The sequence below is a fragment of the Brassica oleracea genome, chromosome C6 (genome assembly GCF_000695525.1).
Source record: "Brassica oleracea var. oleracea cultivar TO1000 chromosome C6, BOL, whole genome shotgun sequence".
Lineage (NCBI taxonomy): Eukaryota > Viridiplantae > Streptophyta > Magnoliopsida > Brassicales > Brassicaceae > Brassica > Brassica oleracea.
In genome coordinates, this window is record NC_027753.1 from 6,439,363 (window position 1) to 6,453,039 (window position 13,677).

Sequence of the window (13,677 nt, forward strand, 5' to 3'; positions counted from 1 at the left end):
TTTGCTCTAATTTCTTCTGGTATAACCCAATCAGACATATGAGGAACAGGATATATTGTCCGGTGATAAGCCAAAGCCCATTGCTCTACCAAATAGTACTTAGAACAATACTCAGATAGATGGAGTTCCTTTCCCGCTTTCTCAGTCATGAATGTGGCAGCAGCTACTGCATGAACACATGGATATTTGTCTTTATCAAATTGCCCACAGGTGCACATGTTCATAGCCATGTCCACGGTATAACGCTTCCCGTCACTACCATGCACACTGTACTCGAGATGGAAGCTGTTTAACTCATCAACCCGAAGAAACCCTGCATCAACACATCTTTTAGTCATTTCCTCCTCCACTATAGGCACAAGCTTCAGTGCGGGTGGCATTTCAGCTGCCTCTTTCCTGTGCTTGTTAAACCATTTAGCAATTTTTCCAATGATAAAATCAAACATTGGAAGTAAGGTGAACTTTCTTGCGTCCTTAATAACACCGTTAAAAGATTCTGCTGAATTGGTGGTGTCAACATTGTACCTAACTCCTTCAAAGTAACATCTAGCCCATTTCTTTTGTTCACAACTTCTCTCAAGATACTCCGCTGCACTAGGATATTTTCTGCCAAAAGCGTTATAAAGGACCAAGAACTCCGCCTCTGTATAAGCGTGTGCGCACTCCATAAACTTAAATGCACATGTTTCTCTGTTGTTACGGACGTAGCCTTTAACATTTTGAGACAGATGCCATATACAATAACCATGAGCGGCCTGAGGGAACACTTGATGTACTGCCTTGATCAAGCCTTTGTTTCTGTCCGAAAGAAACACCAATCCAGGGAGATCCGATATCACTGATTTCAACTGTTCCATAAACCATAGCCAACTCTCATATTTCTCACCATCAGCAACACCAAACGCAATTGGGTAGTGGTGATGATTGGGATCCTGAGCAGTCGCAACAAATAACACTCCACCATAAACAGTCTTCAGGTGTGTTGCATCCACAACGAGGACTTTTCTCATCGCGCGGGATCCTTCTATGCTAGCTCCCAAAGCCCAAAACAGATACTTAAATTTTTTGCCCTCATCCACAACCACACGAGTTATTGTGTCAGGATTCACCTGCTCCAGCATGTGCATATAACAATATAATAAAGAATAACTCTCTTCAGGAGTTCCGCGCACTTTATTAGCAGCTAGTCTTCTTCCTCTATATGCCGTTGTGTATGATACTTCCACAGCAACTCTCTGATGAACCAAATCGATCAGAGCATTGGGACGTGGTGTGTCAAAACTTCCAGGATAATCTTGGGCCAGGATAGATGCAACGATTTGTTGTGTGCCTCTCCTTCTATTAGGCAGTGTTCTTGTGGTAACAACAGAACATCTATGCTGCTTGATGTAACTTCTAACTGACCAAAGATCTGAATTCGTTAACTTTGCAACACGCACAAACCACTTGCAGCCTTCTTTGGCTCCTCGGCATTTTATCACATATCTCTTAGTATCCGACTTAATTACCTCATACTCAAAACACTTCACATGTGACGCCGCCTGAATATGAGTTTGCGCTTCCTCCTTGGTTCTAAATTCTTGATCTAAAACCAAATCCATATCATCATCCCACTCCTTATAGACAACTGGTGTGACTTCAACTGAGGGTCCTGCTTCTCTTTCGGTGGCATTCTCATGCATCTCAATGTCTTCGTAAAGTGTAAGCACACCACCAGTACCTTCATTATCAGTTGCATCGTTCTCAGTACCTTCTTCATCACCACCCTCTGTCTCAATAGCCTCTGTATCAATAGCTTCTGTATCAGTAGCCTCTCTATCAGTAGCCCCTCTTTCAGTAGCCTCTCTATCAGTGGCCTCTCTATCAGTAGCCCCTCTTTCAGTAGCCTCTCTATCAGTGGCCTCTCTATCAGTAGCCCCTCTTTCAGTAGCCTCTCTATCAGTGGCCTCTCTATCAGTAGCCCCTCTTTCAGTAGCCTCTCTATCAGTGGCCTCTCTATCAGTAGCCCCTCTTTCAGTAGCCTCTCTATCAGTGGCCTCTCTATCAGTAGCCCCTCTTTCAGTAGCCTCTCTATCAGTGGCCTCTCTATCAGTAGCCCCTCTTTCAGTAGCCTCTCTATCAGTGGCCTCTCTATCAGTAGCCCCTCTTTCAGTAGCCTCTCTATCAGTGGCCTCTCTATCAGTAGCCCCTCTTTCAGTAGCCTCTCTATCAGTGGCCTCTCTATCAGTAGCCCCTCTTTCAGTAGCCTCTCTATCAGTGGCCTCTCTATCAGTAGCCCCTCTTTCAGTAGCCTCTCTATCCGATAGACTGCCATAGAAATCAGTGTCATCATCCCTTTTGTTGAACTCCACATGTAGAACACTTCTACAATTCTCTTGATTTACTTGCATTAGATAACAAAAAACGTCTTCATCTTCCCAGATATATGATGGCTTGTTCGAATACATTACCATTGGAAAGTAACTAATCTTCGCTTCCATCTTATAGTCATCTACCTTTATCTTTCTGCAAATACGCTCAACCAAAACAGAGCGTGTGATCTCATCCACTGATTTCTTCAACACAATAGTGTGAATTTCATCTTTCCCGTCACCATCTCCCGAAATCCATTTCATTTCAACCCCATCTTTAATATAATATCCTCCATAATCAAAACAAATGATTGTACAATGCGGATTTTGCATTTTCCTGAAATAAAATGAATTATAATTAGAATTAGCATTATTAAGAAGTTTAAATTTAATTCTCACGTAATATTTTACTGTTAGCATTCTTACTAATACTAATTTTTTCAATACTATATATATAGTAAAACCAGTAATACTAGTAATATTTGTAAACATAGTAATACCAGTAGTATCAGTAATACCACGTTGCCTTAGTAAAACGGGTTATCTTAGTAATACCCAGAAATTATCCTTGCACAAATTAATCAAGTTTTTAGTCCGATTTTGTTCGGATTTTACATTACCCATGTTATATAATTCATATTAATGAAATTACACCGAAGAAATCATCAAAACGGGCTCAAAACGTACATAAAATATACCCTAAAACCAATAAATACAGTTTACAAAATCCTTTTAAATCTCTTAAAATTTGCATTCAACCTTTCTTTTGTTACACTAGCCGATATATACACTTATTTTTATAAGTATTCCAGCAAAAATTTAATCAAAAACGGACATAAATTAAACCCGAAATTCATATACACAGTTTTTAAATTCATTTTTTCTCTTTCAAATTTTCATCAATTCTTACTTTTTTAGGTTACCCATGGTTTACACAAACATTTAAAAGATATTTCACACAAAATTTCATGAAAAACGGACAAGAATTACCTGATGTTAAAGCTTCAAAATCGCCAATGAAGGATGAGGAAGAAGAGCTCTTCACGCTGACAGAGGAGAGAGGAGAGGAAACATGAAGACATGTGGGCCAAGGTAAATCTGATTGGTTAAGGTTGTTTGTGGACCCCATTTGGTTGTTGTGTTTGGTTGAGTGTATTTAATTGAAAAATTAAATGAATTAATGAGGTGGAGAAGAAATATATTAAAGAAAGAAAGGTTAGTATAGGGAATTCAAAGACAAAGGGATAATGGGAAAAGAGAAGGGACAAGAAGAATGAATTTTTTTCCATAAGGGCATTTGGAGTTAGTCCCCAAATAAAATACCATCCTGTATATTAGCTTTGACCCAATTTACAAATAAAACTATTAACATGTGAACCGAGTCACTATGCACAATGTATTGAACTTGATCAAAAAAAAATCTATAAAGAGCTAGAACACACAAAAGTCCTTAGCATTTCCCTCTTCTTCTTAAGTTGGTTTACTTTGCTTCCGATGAAGTAATGGACTTGGTTTAATATTCTTGTACTTAGAATTGAATGTGCCAAGAATAGGCTCATCCATTTGGTGCTTTGTCGCCTCTGCTTGTGATGCCGAACTTCTGATTGTTAAAGCTGCTTCTGTTGCGGTTTCAATCCCGGGCGTTAGACCAGTACTTGTGCTCTCCAATTCCCAAAGCTTCATTTCACTTCTTAGCACGATTGGCGTTGAGTTTCGAGGACTGCTCAGCGACATTATGTGTTGTTTATGTGTTATGTTTGCTCCTATCTTATGGTGTTATATCTCATTGCTTTGCTTTGCTATGGTAGCAGCATATGTTTTAGCCGGTTTGGCTTTGTTATTGCTTAATGTAAACAATTTCTCCAGCAATGGGGACTAATGATTTATAAAGCTGTTGTTTGATAAAAAAAAAAAGAATTGAATGTGCCATAGATGCTTACAATGATTTCTCATGTGGTCCAGCCATTAGATGTGGGGTACTTATTTAACATAAGTCCCAATAAAACACTTTTAGTTTGACTACAGAACTGAATCTTAGGACATTTCTTTGTTTAACTACTTTTTAATACAAAAAGAAAGATAAGATAAGAGCCAACAACGATGTTTCTTGGTAGTTTACAGCTAAAGTGCTTGTAAACCAAGTAGCTCTGGATAATTAATTGAACTTGCTCACTAAGCTACATAGAATAAATAAAAGACCAAAAAGAAAGGCATTTCAAGAAAAGTCAATTCTTTTTTTGGATAATAGATTATCTTTTCTCTTTAGTCTCTTCAGAAGAAACTTTTTGGTTCGTTTCTTTGCTTCATAGCTTTTGTCATATTCTGATTCTGAGAATTACTTCGACTCTAGTCACTAATCCACCGGTTGATTCTTTCAGATTTGCATATAAAGCATTGGATTTTTACCATTTTTTCTGCCTCAAGAATCGAAAAAATGAAAATCTTTCTTAGGTGTTTCAAACCCAAATTCTACAAGAAATGGTTAGCTTTCTTTGTTCTTTGCCGAATGAGTGTTGAGGTATTTTCATTAACTATTGTTGTTGAAATGAAATACAGTAAATCTGCAACAAGTTACATGAAGATTCGGCTAGAAATAGTAAGGAAAAGAAGGATTGCAATGATTAAGTTTTTGAAAATGGACATTGTGGAATTTCTCAAGAATGGCCTTGATTATGATGCTTATAGAAGAGTAAGAACTCACTTACCCTTCTTTCTATAATCATGACCCTAATAAGCTTCCTCTGTTATTGAGGGGTTTTAATCTGTTAATTACATGTTATCCAAGGCAGAAGTATTACTTGAAGAGCTTAGAATCATATCGTGTTATGACATCCTTGAACGATTCTGCGATTGTATCTCAGAAAATCTCTCTCTTATGCTGAAGAAAAGGTTCTTAACTTTTTTCCCTTTTAATTTTTTTTCACTACAAAAGCTCTCAATGTTATTTTGGTTTCCTTTTAGGGAATGTCCTGAAGAATGCAGAGAAGCAGTTTCCTCTTTGATATATGCAGCTGCATGGGTTCCTGATGTTCCTGAACTTAAGGATCAGCGGGCCGTGTTTATACGTAGATTTGGAAATTTCAGTGCTTCTTCTGTAAATCACGAGGTTGGTTTATTGCACTTAATAGTCTAGGGTTTGCTTCTTGCATGTATTGACAATATATTATCTTTCTTGAAACCTTGCAGCTCGTTGATAAAACTGAACTGCGAAGAAGACCATCACGTGAGCTTAGGATTCAAACAGTGAAAGACATTGCAAAAGAGTTTTCGATTGATTGGGATCCTACAGCTTTGAACCTGTTGCTGCTTAGACAAACTTCTGCTCTGCAAGTAAGTTTGTATACCTACCTACCAAACTCTCAGCCTTTGTTGTTCTAATGTCTGGAAAATATGTGTAGATTGAGGATAAGGTCGAGACAGGAGCTGATGATCCGAAGATTGAGAGAAAGAAAAGTATTGTCAATGATCAAAGTGAGAATGAGTCGGTTCTTTCACAGGCTTGGACAAGAGATTCATTGTCAAACCGTAGTTTAAGTTCGACTTCAAACTCAAGTTTCGGTTCTCCAAGAAGAGACACTGAAAAGAAGAAGATTTTGCCTTACGGAATAATCTTCTCCTTCAGACACGAAACCAGGAGCTCGAAACGATGAGGAAACACAAGAGGAGAAGAAGAGTACAGATCAAGAAAACTCGAGGTTACTTAAGCCACAATGCAGCGAAAATGAAGCGTCTTCAACAAGAAAGAACGATAGAACGTCGTCCTTTCAGAGACCTGAGCTCTTGGATTATGATGATGTAGTGGCTCGGCTTGCAGCTCTTCGCCGGAGATAAGGGCTTCTAATTGTAATTAGCTAATTAGAATTCATTAACTATGTAAAGTATATATCGTTGTTAGCTTGAAAATAGTATACTAGTTGAAAAATGTTTGATCAATTACATTTATATTCTTTATTTAACTGATTGAATTAAGATTATTATTTAACTTTAGTATTTAATTTTTATAATTTTTTGAAGAAAATAGTTTGTTTTTTTAACTATTGTATATTTTAGTCAAAACATTATACATTTTAAAATAGAATGAATATGATTATACTTTTGTTTTCGTGACAAAAGCATTGTACTAGTTTTATCGATTGAATATTAAGCATAAAGCTTCTTCGTATGCTTGACAAGTAGACGACAGCGAACAAGGATGGTGAAGCCAAAGCCGGGATCTACAGAAAATGAACCTAAACTGTTCCCATGGGTCCCATGAAAAGCATCTTCTCCGACAATTTAATTATAAACCACCTTTGCTTATTTAATTTTGCTTATCTTCCATAAAATTTAGTAATTTACACACCTAGAAAACAAAACAACTTCCATGATTTTGACTTTTGAGTAGTGGAAACGTTTCGATTAATAGCAAAAATCAAAACAGCTTCCATGAAATTCACAATAGCCTTTTCTATATTTAACCTATGTTTAGTGTATTTAAAAATAAATTTTGTCGTTAGTAATCAGATTTTGAATTGTAGCAAAGTTAGATTAATAGCCAAAATATTGGTCGGGCTCATCCATAAATCCTAGAGATTAGTTTAGCTTAGGCTTGAATCCTCCAAATTAAAAAATGCAAAAAAGAAAACAATTTTAAAAGTGAAAACGTTATATTCGTTCTTCACCTTTAACTTTGTCCACGTCATTACCAAGAGTAGCCGAACGACAAATGGAAATCTCAAGGGAGAAAAAAAAGAAAAGAAAAGCTTAATTTGCCTTTTCTGACCACTAAACCGACGTCGTATAACCTTCCTCAATTATTCTTACAAAACTTAACTCGAAAGCTCCCCCGAGTTTCAACTTTTTGTTCTCTCGTATCTCTTTTGTCCTGTGATTTGATTAGATCGATCCGAAACTGTAACTGGAGAGAGAGAGAAGGAAGAAGAAGATATGGGTTGTGCTCAATCCAAGATCGAGAACGAAGAAGCCGTTACTCGCTGCAAAGAGCGCAAACAGTTCATGAAAGACGCCGTCGTCGCCCGTAACGCCTTCGCCGCCGCGCACTCCGCTTACGCCATGGCCCTCAAGAACACCGGAGCCGCTCTCTCCGATTACGCTCACGGCGAGTTTCTCGTCTCCAATCACCACCACTCTTCCTCCGCCGCCGCCGCAGCTTCCTCTCTTCCCACCGCCGTATCTCCTCCTCCGCCTTCCTCCGCCGCCGCGATTTCTAACTCCGTCGCGTCGTCCTCCTCCGCCGCCGGCGAGATCCCTCAGCCTATGCCGGATACCCTCCCGCCGCCGCCTCCTCCGCCGCCGCCTCCTCTCCAGAGGGCTGCCACCATGCCGGAGATGAACGGTAGATCCGGCGGTCCGTCGGGGAGTGGACTCAGCGGGACTATAATTGAGGAGGACGACGACGGCGACGATGACTCCGAGGTGGAGAATCACGACCGGTTGGTTAGGAAGTCGAAGAGCCGCGGTGGTAGCAGTAGAGGCAGGCCGATGATTGATGACGATCGCCACCACCACCATAACCAAGAAGCTCCTCCTCCGCCTCTGCCTCAATCCATGGCGGCGAATCCAAGGCCGATTCCACCGCCACGTCAGCATCAGCAACAAGAGCACTTGGTGTACGATTACTTCTTCGCGAGTGAGAACATACCTGGAACTACCTTAGAAGACACTCCTCCTCCGCAGGCCAAACCTGCGCCTCCTCAGCCAGCTTCACCGTCCTCAGAGGAAGATGATGAACTAGAAGAGGAGGAGGATGAGCCGGTGGTTGAACGGAAACCTCCCGTGGTCGAGGAAAGGCCGAAGAGAGTGGAGGAACCGAGTGTGGAGCTTGAAAAAGTTGCTAACTTTAGAGGAGGGATGAAGAAGCCCATCGGCGGAGAGAGGAGGGGAGGAGGGAGGTTTCCGGCGACGGCGACGGCGACGAACTTGGCTAATGTATTCAATGAGCTTGATGATAATTTCTTGAAAGCTTCTGAAAGTGCACACGAGGTTTCCAAGATGCTTGAAGCCACCAGGCTCCATTACCACTCTAATTTTGCTGATAACAGAGGTATAGTTAGTTAGTTAGTGATCTCTATCCTCCAGTAAGATTCTATCATTAGCTAATGATCATGTGTTTTTGTTTTGTAGGCCATATTGATCACTCTGCTAGAGTGATGCGTGTTATTACATGGAACAGATCGTTTAGAGGATTACCAAATACTGATGTTGGGAAAGATGATTTTGATTCTGAGGAGAATGAAACTCATGCTACTGTTCTTGACAAGTTGCTAGCATGGGAGAAGAAGCTCTACGACGAAGTTAAGGTAAAAAAAAATATATCAAACATCTCTCCTTTTATTGCTTGTGTTTGTCTCTTGAGGAAAGATTCTTGCAGCCATGTTTAGTCCCCTTTGGTAAATCTTAGCATAGATGATGTGTCTGTTATTTGACCAAAAAAAAAAGAAAAGATGATGCGTCTGTTAAGGGCCTGCGGATTCGGTTTGAACGGTTAGTTCGGTTCGGGTTATTTGGTTTTTGGTTAGTTCGGTTAGCACAATATTTGGCTGCATTAAACCGATTTAGCATTCAGATAGTTCGGTTAATGAAAATTATACTGAAATTAACCGAGTTTTTGGTTAAAAAAATTCTGTTACTTCGATTAGTTCGGTTATTTAGGTTCGGAATTTTTGTTAGGGTCAGTATGGTTTGTTTACAGTTTTTGCAAAACATAGAAAACCGAACTAAACCGAACCGCACCTATAACCATTTTTAATTCTATCAAACTTGAACCGAAAAATTCAGTGCAGTTTAGCATGTTCGGTTCGGGACAAACTCCCACCACTAATGTGTACATTGGAAGTTTGATTTTGGAATAAACTTTTGTTGTATTTAGTCTGGTGAGCTCATGAAGATCGAGTACCAGAGAAAGGTCGCTCATCTAAACCGGGTAAAGAAGCGAGGTGGCCACTCAGATTCACTAGAGAGAGCCAAAGCAGCAGTTAGTCAGCTGCATACACGATACATCGTCGACATGCAGTCCATGGACTCCACAGTCTCAGAGATCAACCGTCTTCGAGACGAACAACTCTACGTCAAGCTCCTCCACCTCGTCGAGGCGTAAGTTATAAATCATATTCCTTATGATCTTTTAAACGATATGATTCTGAGTTTTTTTTTTATTGTTACAGAATGGGTAAGATGTGGGAGATGATGCAAATGCATCACCAGAGACAAGCCGAGATCTCCAAAGTATTGAAATCACTAGACATATCGCAGGCGGTTAAAGAAACAAACGATCACCACCACGAACGCACCATCCAGCTCCTGGCCGTGGTCCAAGAGTGGCACACGCAGTTTTGCAGGATGATAGACAATCAAAAGATGTATATAAAGTCACTCGGCGGGTGGCTGAAGCTGAATCTCATCCCTATAGAGAGCACGCTCAAGGAGAAAGTATCTTCGCCGCCACGTGTCCCAAACCCCGCTATACAGAAGCTTCTCCACATTTGGTACGACCGGTTAGACAAGATCCCCGACGAGATGGCGAGGACGGCGATCATCAATTTCGCGGCGGTTGTGAGCACGATAATGCAGCAGCAAGAGGAGGAGATGAAGCTGAGGGATAGGTGCGGGGAGACGAGGAAGGAGCTGGGGAGGAAGATCAGGCAGTTTGAGGATTGGTACCATAAGTACATGCAGAAGAGAGGGCCTGAGGATATGAATGCGGACGGGTCTGAAGCGGACAACGAGCATAAGGATGAGGTTGTCGTGAGGCAGTTCAACGTGGAGCAGATTAAGAAGAGGTTGGAGGAAGAGGAAGAGGCTTACCAAAGGCAAAGCCAACAAGTTAGAGAGAAGTCTATTGCTAGTCTTAGAACTCGTCTTCCCGAGCTGTTTCAGGCAATGTCTGAGGTTGCATATTCCTGTTCGGGTATGTATAGAGCGGTTGTTGCGTATGTGACTCAGCGGCAAAGCCAAAACGAAAGGCATCAGAAATCATCAAGCCAGGGACAAACTTCGGTAAGAACCGATGTAAGAGCAGAGTGATGTCTTTGTTTTTTCCTTTGGTCTGAATTTTTCAGTACCCCCATATACAGCTTATAGCATATAGTTATCATTGTTTCTTTAAAAAATATTATGTTTTGGGGTTTTATAAGGTTTGTTACGTCTGAGATATATTTATAGACTTGATTCCTAGTGAATCGTTCTTGGTTAATAAGAGTCTTAGTACTGATAGTGTTGCAGTTGTAATTTTGTACAGGGATAAATCTTTGTAATGACTATTTGCAAACCTATTATACAGTACTTCTACGTAGGTTTGGACACATTATCTGGAACCAAAAGAGGCTAAAGAGCTGAACCAAATTAGGAGATTTAATTTGGTTTTGGATAAAAAAGTAATTGAATCAAATCACAATTGAATAGAATCTGAATGAATATTCAAAATATTATAAAAATTTAATATTTAGTTATATTTAAATTTAAAATCATTAAAATATTCAAAAGTATAATTTTAAACTTGAAAATTTTAGGTTAGAAATAAGTAATAACTGAATATTCTAATGTTTTTGAAGTATTCCGAATGTCCTCCATTAAAAATGAACATTTTATGGGAAATTGCTTATAAACGAATAACATATTAAAATCAACCAAAATTATTTTACTCTCTTCGTTTCGTAAAAAATGCAAAAGTGACATTTTTTACACATATTAAGAAAATGATTGAAATGACTAATATTATTTTAGATAAATAAAATTAATTATAAAATCAATGTATTTTTATTTATTATTGAGGTAGAAGTTGCATTGGAATTTTAAAATGACACTCACTCTTTTTGTAACAAAAAAAACAAAATATTAAAATGACGCTTAATATGAAACAGAGAGTATATTCTAAACATATTCTGTTGAAAGTCTTGACATAATTGTATGTTTGATTTCACTTAATGTTCAAATAAATCAAATAAGTATTTAGTAAAGAGCATTAATTATTCTAAAAGCAAATGTAACACAACAAACAAATATGTTTCTTCCATGACTTTGTAAAAACTCTTTACAAGTGCTAAAATAGCAATCATAAAGAGAAAAATCAAAATCACAACAACAAGCTCCACAGCTATATTATTCGACACACATTGACACTAACACAACATTCATGAGCACATTAAAAAAACGATCATCTATATTATTCGACACACATTGACACTAACACAACATTCATGAGCACATTAAAAAAACGATCATCTAAAAACTTTAAAGGAGTGGTTAGTGCAAGTGAACCCACCATCAACCATCAGATTATCTCCACTCACATACCGCGACTCATCACTAGCCAGAAACAAAACCGCGTTCGCCACGTCATCAACCGTCAACTCAACACCTTTCAGATTCGCGTTCGCAGCGGCGAAACTCCTGAAACCAGCGACCACGCCTTCCGTCCTCTCATCCTCAGGCAAATGAGCCAGCGCGAGGTTGGTCAAAACCGCGTAAGGCGAAACGCAGTTCACGCGTATCCCGTGCTGTCCTAGCTCTGCCGCAACGCTCCTAGTCAAACCTAGAACCGCGTGCTTGGAGCCGACGTAAGCGTGCGGACCAACGCCTCCGACAACGCCGCCAACGCTGCATAAAGAGACTATCGAGCCTTTCTTGGCGGGGATCATCACACGCGCCGCATGTTTCATCCCTAGGAAAGCTCCTTTCACGTTGACGTTGAAGACCATCTCGAACTCGGTTAAACTGTTGTTGCGGATGTCCGGACACGGTGCTTCGCTTACTCCTGCGTTGTTGATGAGTATGTCAAGTGTCCCGAAACGCTTGACGGCGAAGTCAACAGCGTTACTGATGTCGTCTTCTTGTGTGACGTCACCGTGGATGAAACAAGCTGACTCCTCCGAGTTGGCTAACAGAGTTTTGAGAACTTTGTCTCCGAGATCGTCTTGGACGTCGACGATGCAGACTTTGGCACCGTGCTTGTGGAACAGACGAGCGATGCTTTCGCCTATCCCTGTGGCTCCTCCGGTTATCAACGCCACTTTACCCAAAAGCCTGTTGTTCATACAGGCGCACGCTTGTTGAAAGTGTTCATATCAATGTGCTATAATAATTATAATAATATTTATTTTATCAATAATTAAATAATAATAATAACTTCATTATTAAAGACCGAAGAGATCGAAAGTCGAAACCAATAGAGATCAAAAGATTCGGTATGAGATAGAAAACATCCGAATCAGACAAAACACAACTGAACAGATCTCAAATCTGTTGTTCATCCGACCAAAAGACACTAGTGTAATGAAAATACATTCGATTTTGTTACTGGAAAATTGACTACACGGCATATAAAATTCAGAATTCAAATAAATAATTAAATGAAGATCGAAAGAGAGCAACTGATAAAAGAGCATTCAGAGAATATAAGAAGCAGAGATGAAAAAGAAGAAGTGAAAAGGTGAGACCTTTGAGTAGGGAGAGAAGAATGTTGAATGTTTTCAGTTGACATGATGATGATGATGATAGATTCTGATCTTCTCTCTTCTCTCTTCTTCTCCTTAATATGCGCCTCTTGGAAACCCTACTCAAACGCTTCTCTACTCTCTATATCTCTCTCTGTGGCTTTGGTTAGTTAGATCAGCTCTGACACGTTTTTGTACAAATCCGAGTCTTAATTACACCCACCCACACAAGTCAAAGACCAAAAGAAGAATCTAAATATATATATATATATATCATTGACTACAGAAAGAAAGCCCATTTGTTGGCCCACGAGTTGAATCTGTGGCGACAAATGGAGAGAAAGATGAGAGAGAACACTCTGAGTTCTTCTTATTCTTCTTCTTGTGACTTTCTTACTCGGAGTTGCGTTTATCCTCGGCAACTCTGCCTTTATTAATCAAAAGATAAAGCCAAGAGTCGAGACCATGTGCAGAAACCACCCGGACGGACCCACCCCGCTTTGCTATGTCCTGGTATGGGCCTTAAGCCCATTAGATAAAAACGTGTTTTAGATTTATTTTTACAAGTTGATTCATCGCGAATCAAATTACCAAATTATTTGTGTTTAGGGCATATAATAAACTTTTATTTTATACACGGCTGGTCTTGAACATATTTTTTTTACAATTTGAGGTCATTTATACTAAAAATACAAATTTACTATTATTTAAACATGAATTTGAAAAGCTTGTTTAAAATTTATTGTCACTGAATTTAACATTTCATATACTACTATGAAATTCACTATTATTAAATATTTTAAGTTGTGGGTTATAAAAATGTTAACTGATTTTAGATTGGTCGGATGAAACTTTTTAGTTAAAAGTAAATAAAATTTTAAATTTTATATGGTTTT

The 13,677-nt window shown here is 39.2% G+C and overlaps 3 protein-coding genes and 1 pseudogene across 4 annotated transcripts; 2 read left to right on the top strand and 2 right to left on the bottom strand.

Annotated features, from left to right (window-relative positions):
* Window positions 1-6: 6 nt before the first annotated feature.
* Window positions 7-1,682, bottom strand: LOC106297324 (protein FAR1-RELATED SEQUENCE 4-like). Its single transcript, XM_013733589.1, has 2 exons — window positions 100-1,682; window positions 7-16 (listed from the first exon to the last, which is right to left on the bottom strand). Exons 1-2 carry the CDS (start codon window positions 1,680-1,682, stop codon window positions 7-9), a joined length of 1,593 nt encoding a protein of 530 aa, XP_013589043.1.
* Window positions 1,683-4,752: 3,070 nt separating this feature from the next.
* Window positions 4,753-6,209, top strand: LOC106299406 (annotated as a pseudogene).
* Window positions 6,210-7,141: 932 nt separating this feature from the next.
* LOC106300039 lies at window positions 7,142-10,621 on the top strand. Its single transcript, XM_013736088.1, has 4 exons — window positions 7,142-8,394; window positions 8,475-8,650; window positions 9,220-9,443; window positions 9,515-10,621. Exons 1-4 carry the CDS (start codon window positions 7,278-7,280, stop codon window positions 10,371-10,373), a joined length of 2,376 nt encoding a protein of 791 aa, XP_013591542.1. The 5' UTR covers window positions 7,142-7,277; the 3' UTR covers window positions 10,374-10,621.
* Window positions 10,622-11,330: 709 nt separating this feature from the next.
* Window positions 11,331-13,183, bottom strand: LOC106300040 (xanthoxin dehydrogenase). Of its 2 annotated transcripts, XM_013736090.1 has the most exons (3): window positions 12,785-13,183; window positions 11,571-12,371; window positions 11,331-11,506 (listed from the first exon to the last, which is right to left on the bottom strand). In XM_013736090.1, exons 1-3 carry the CDS (start codon window positions 12,826-12,828, stop codon window positions 11,503-11,505), a joined length of 849 nt encoding a protein of 282 aa, XP_013591544.1. In that variant the 5' UTR covers window positions 12,829-13,183; the 3' UTR covers window positions 11,331-11,502. The 2 variants fall into 2 exon arrangements, with proteins under 2 accessions (XP_013591544.1, XP_013591543.1); XM_013736089.1 differs by having other exon boundaries at window positions 11,331-12,371.
* Between the last annotated feature and the right edge of the window lie 494 nt (window positions 13,184-13,677).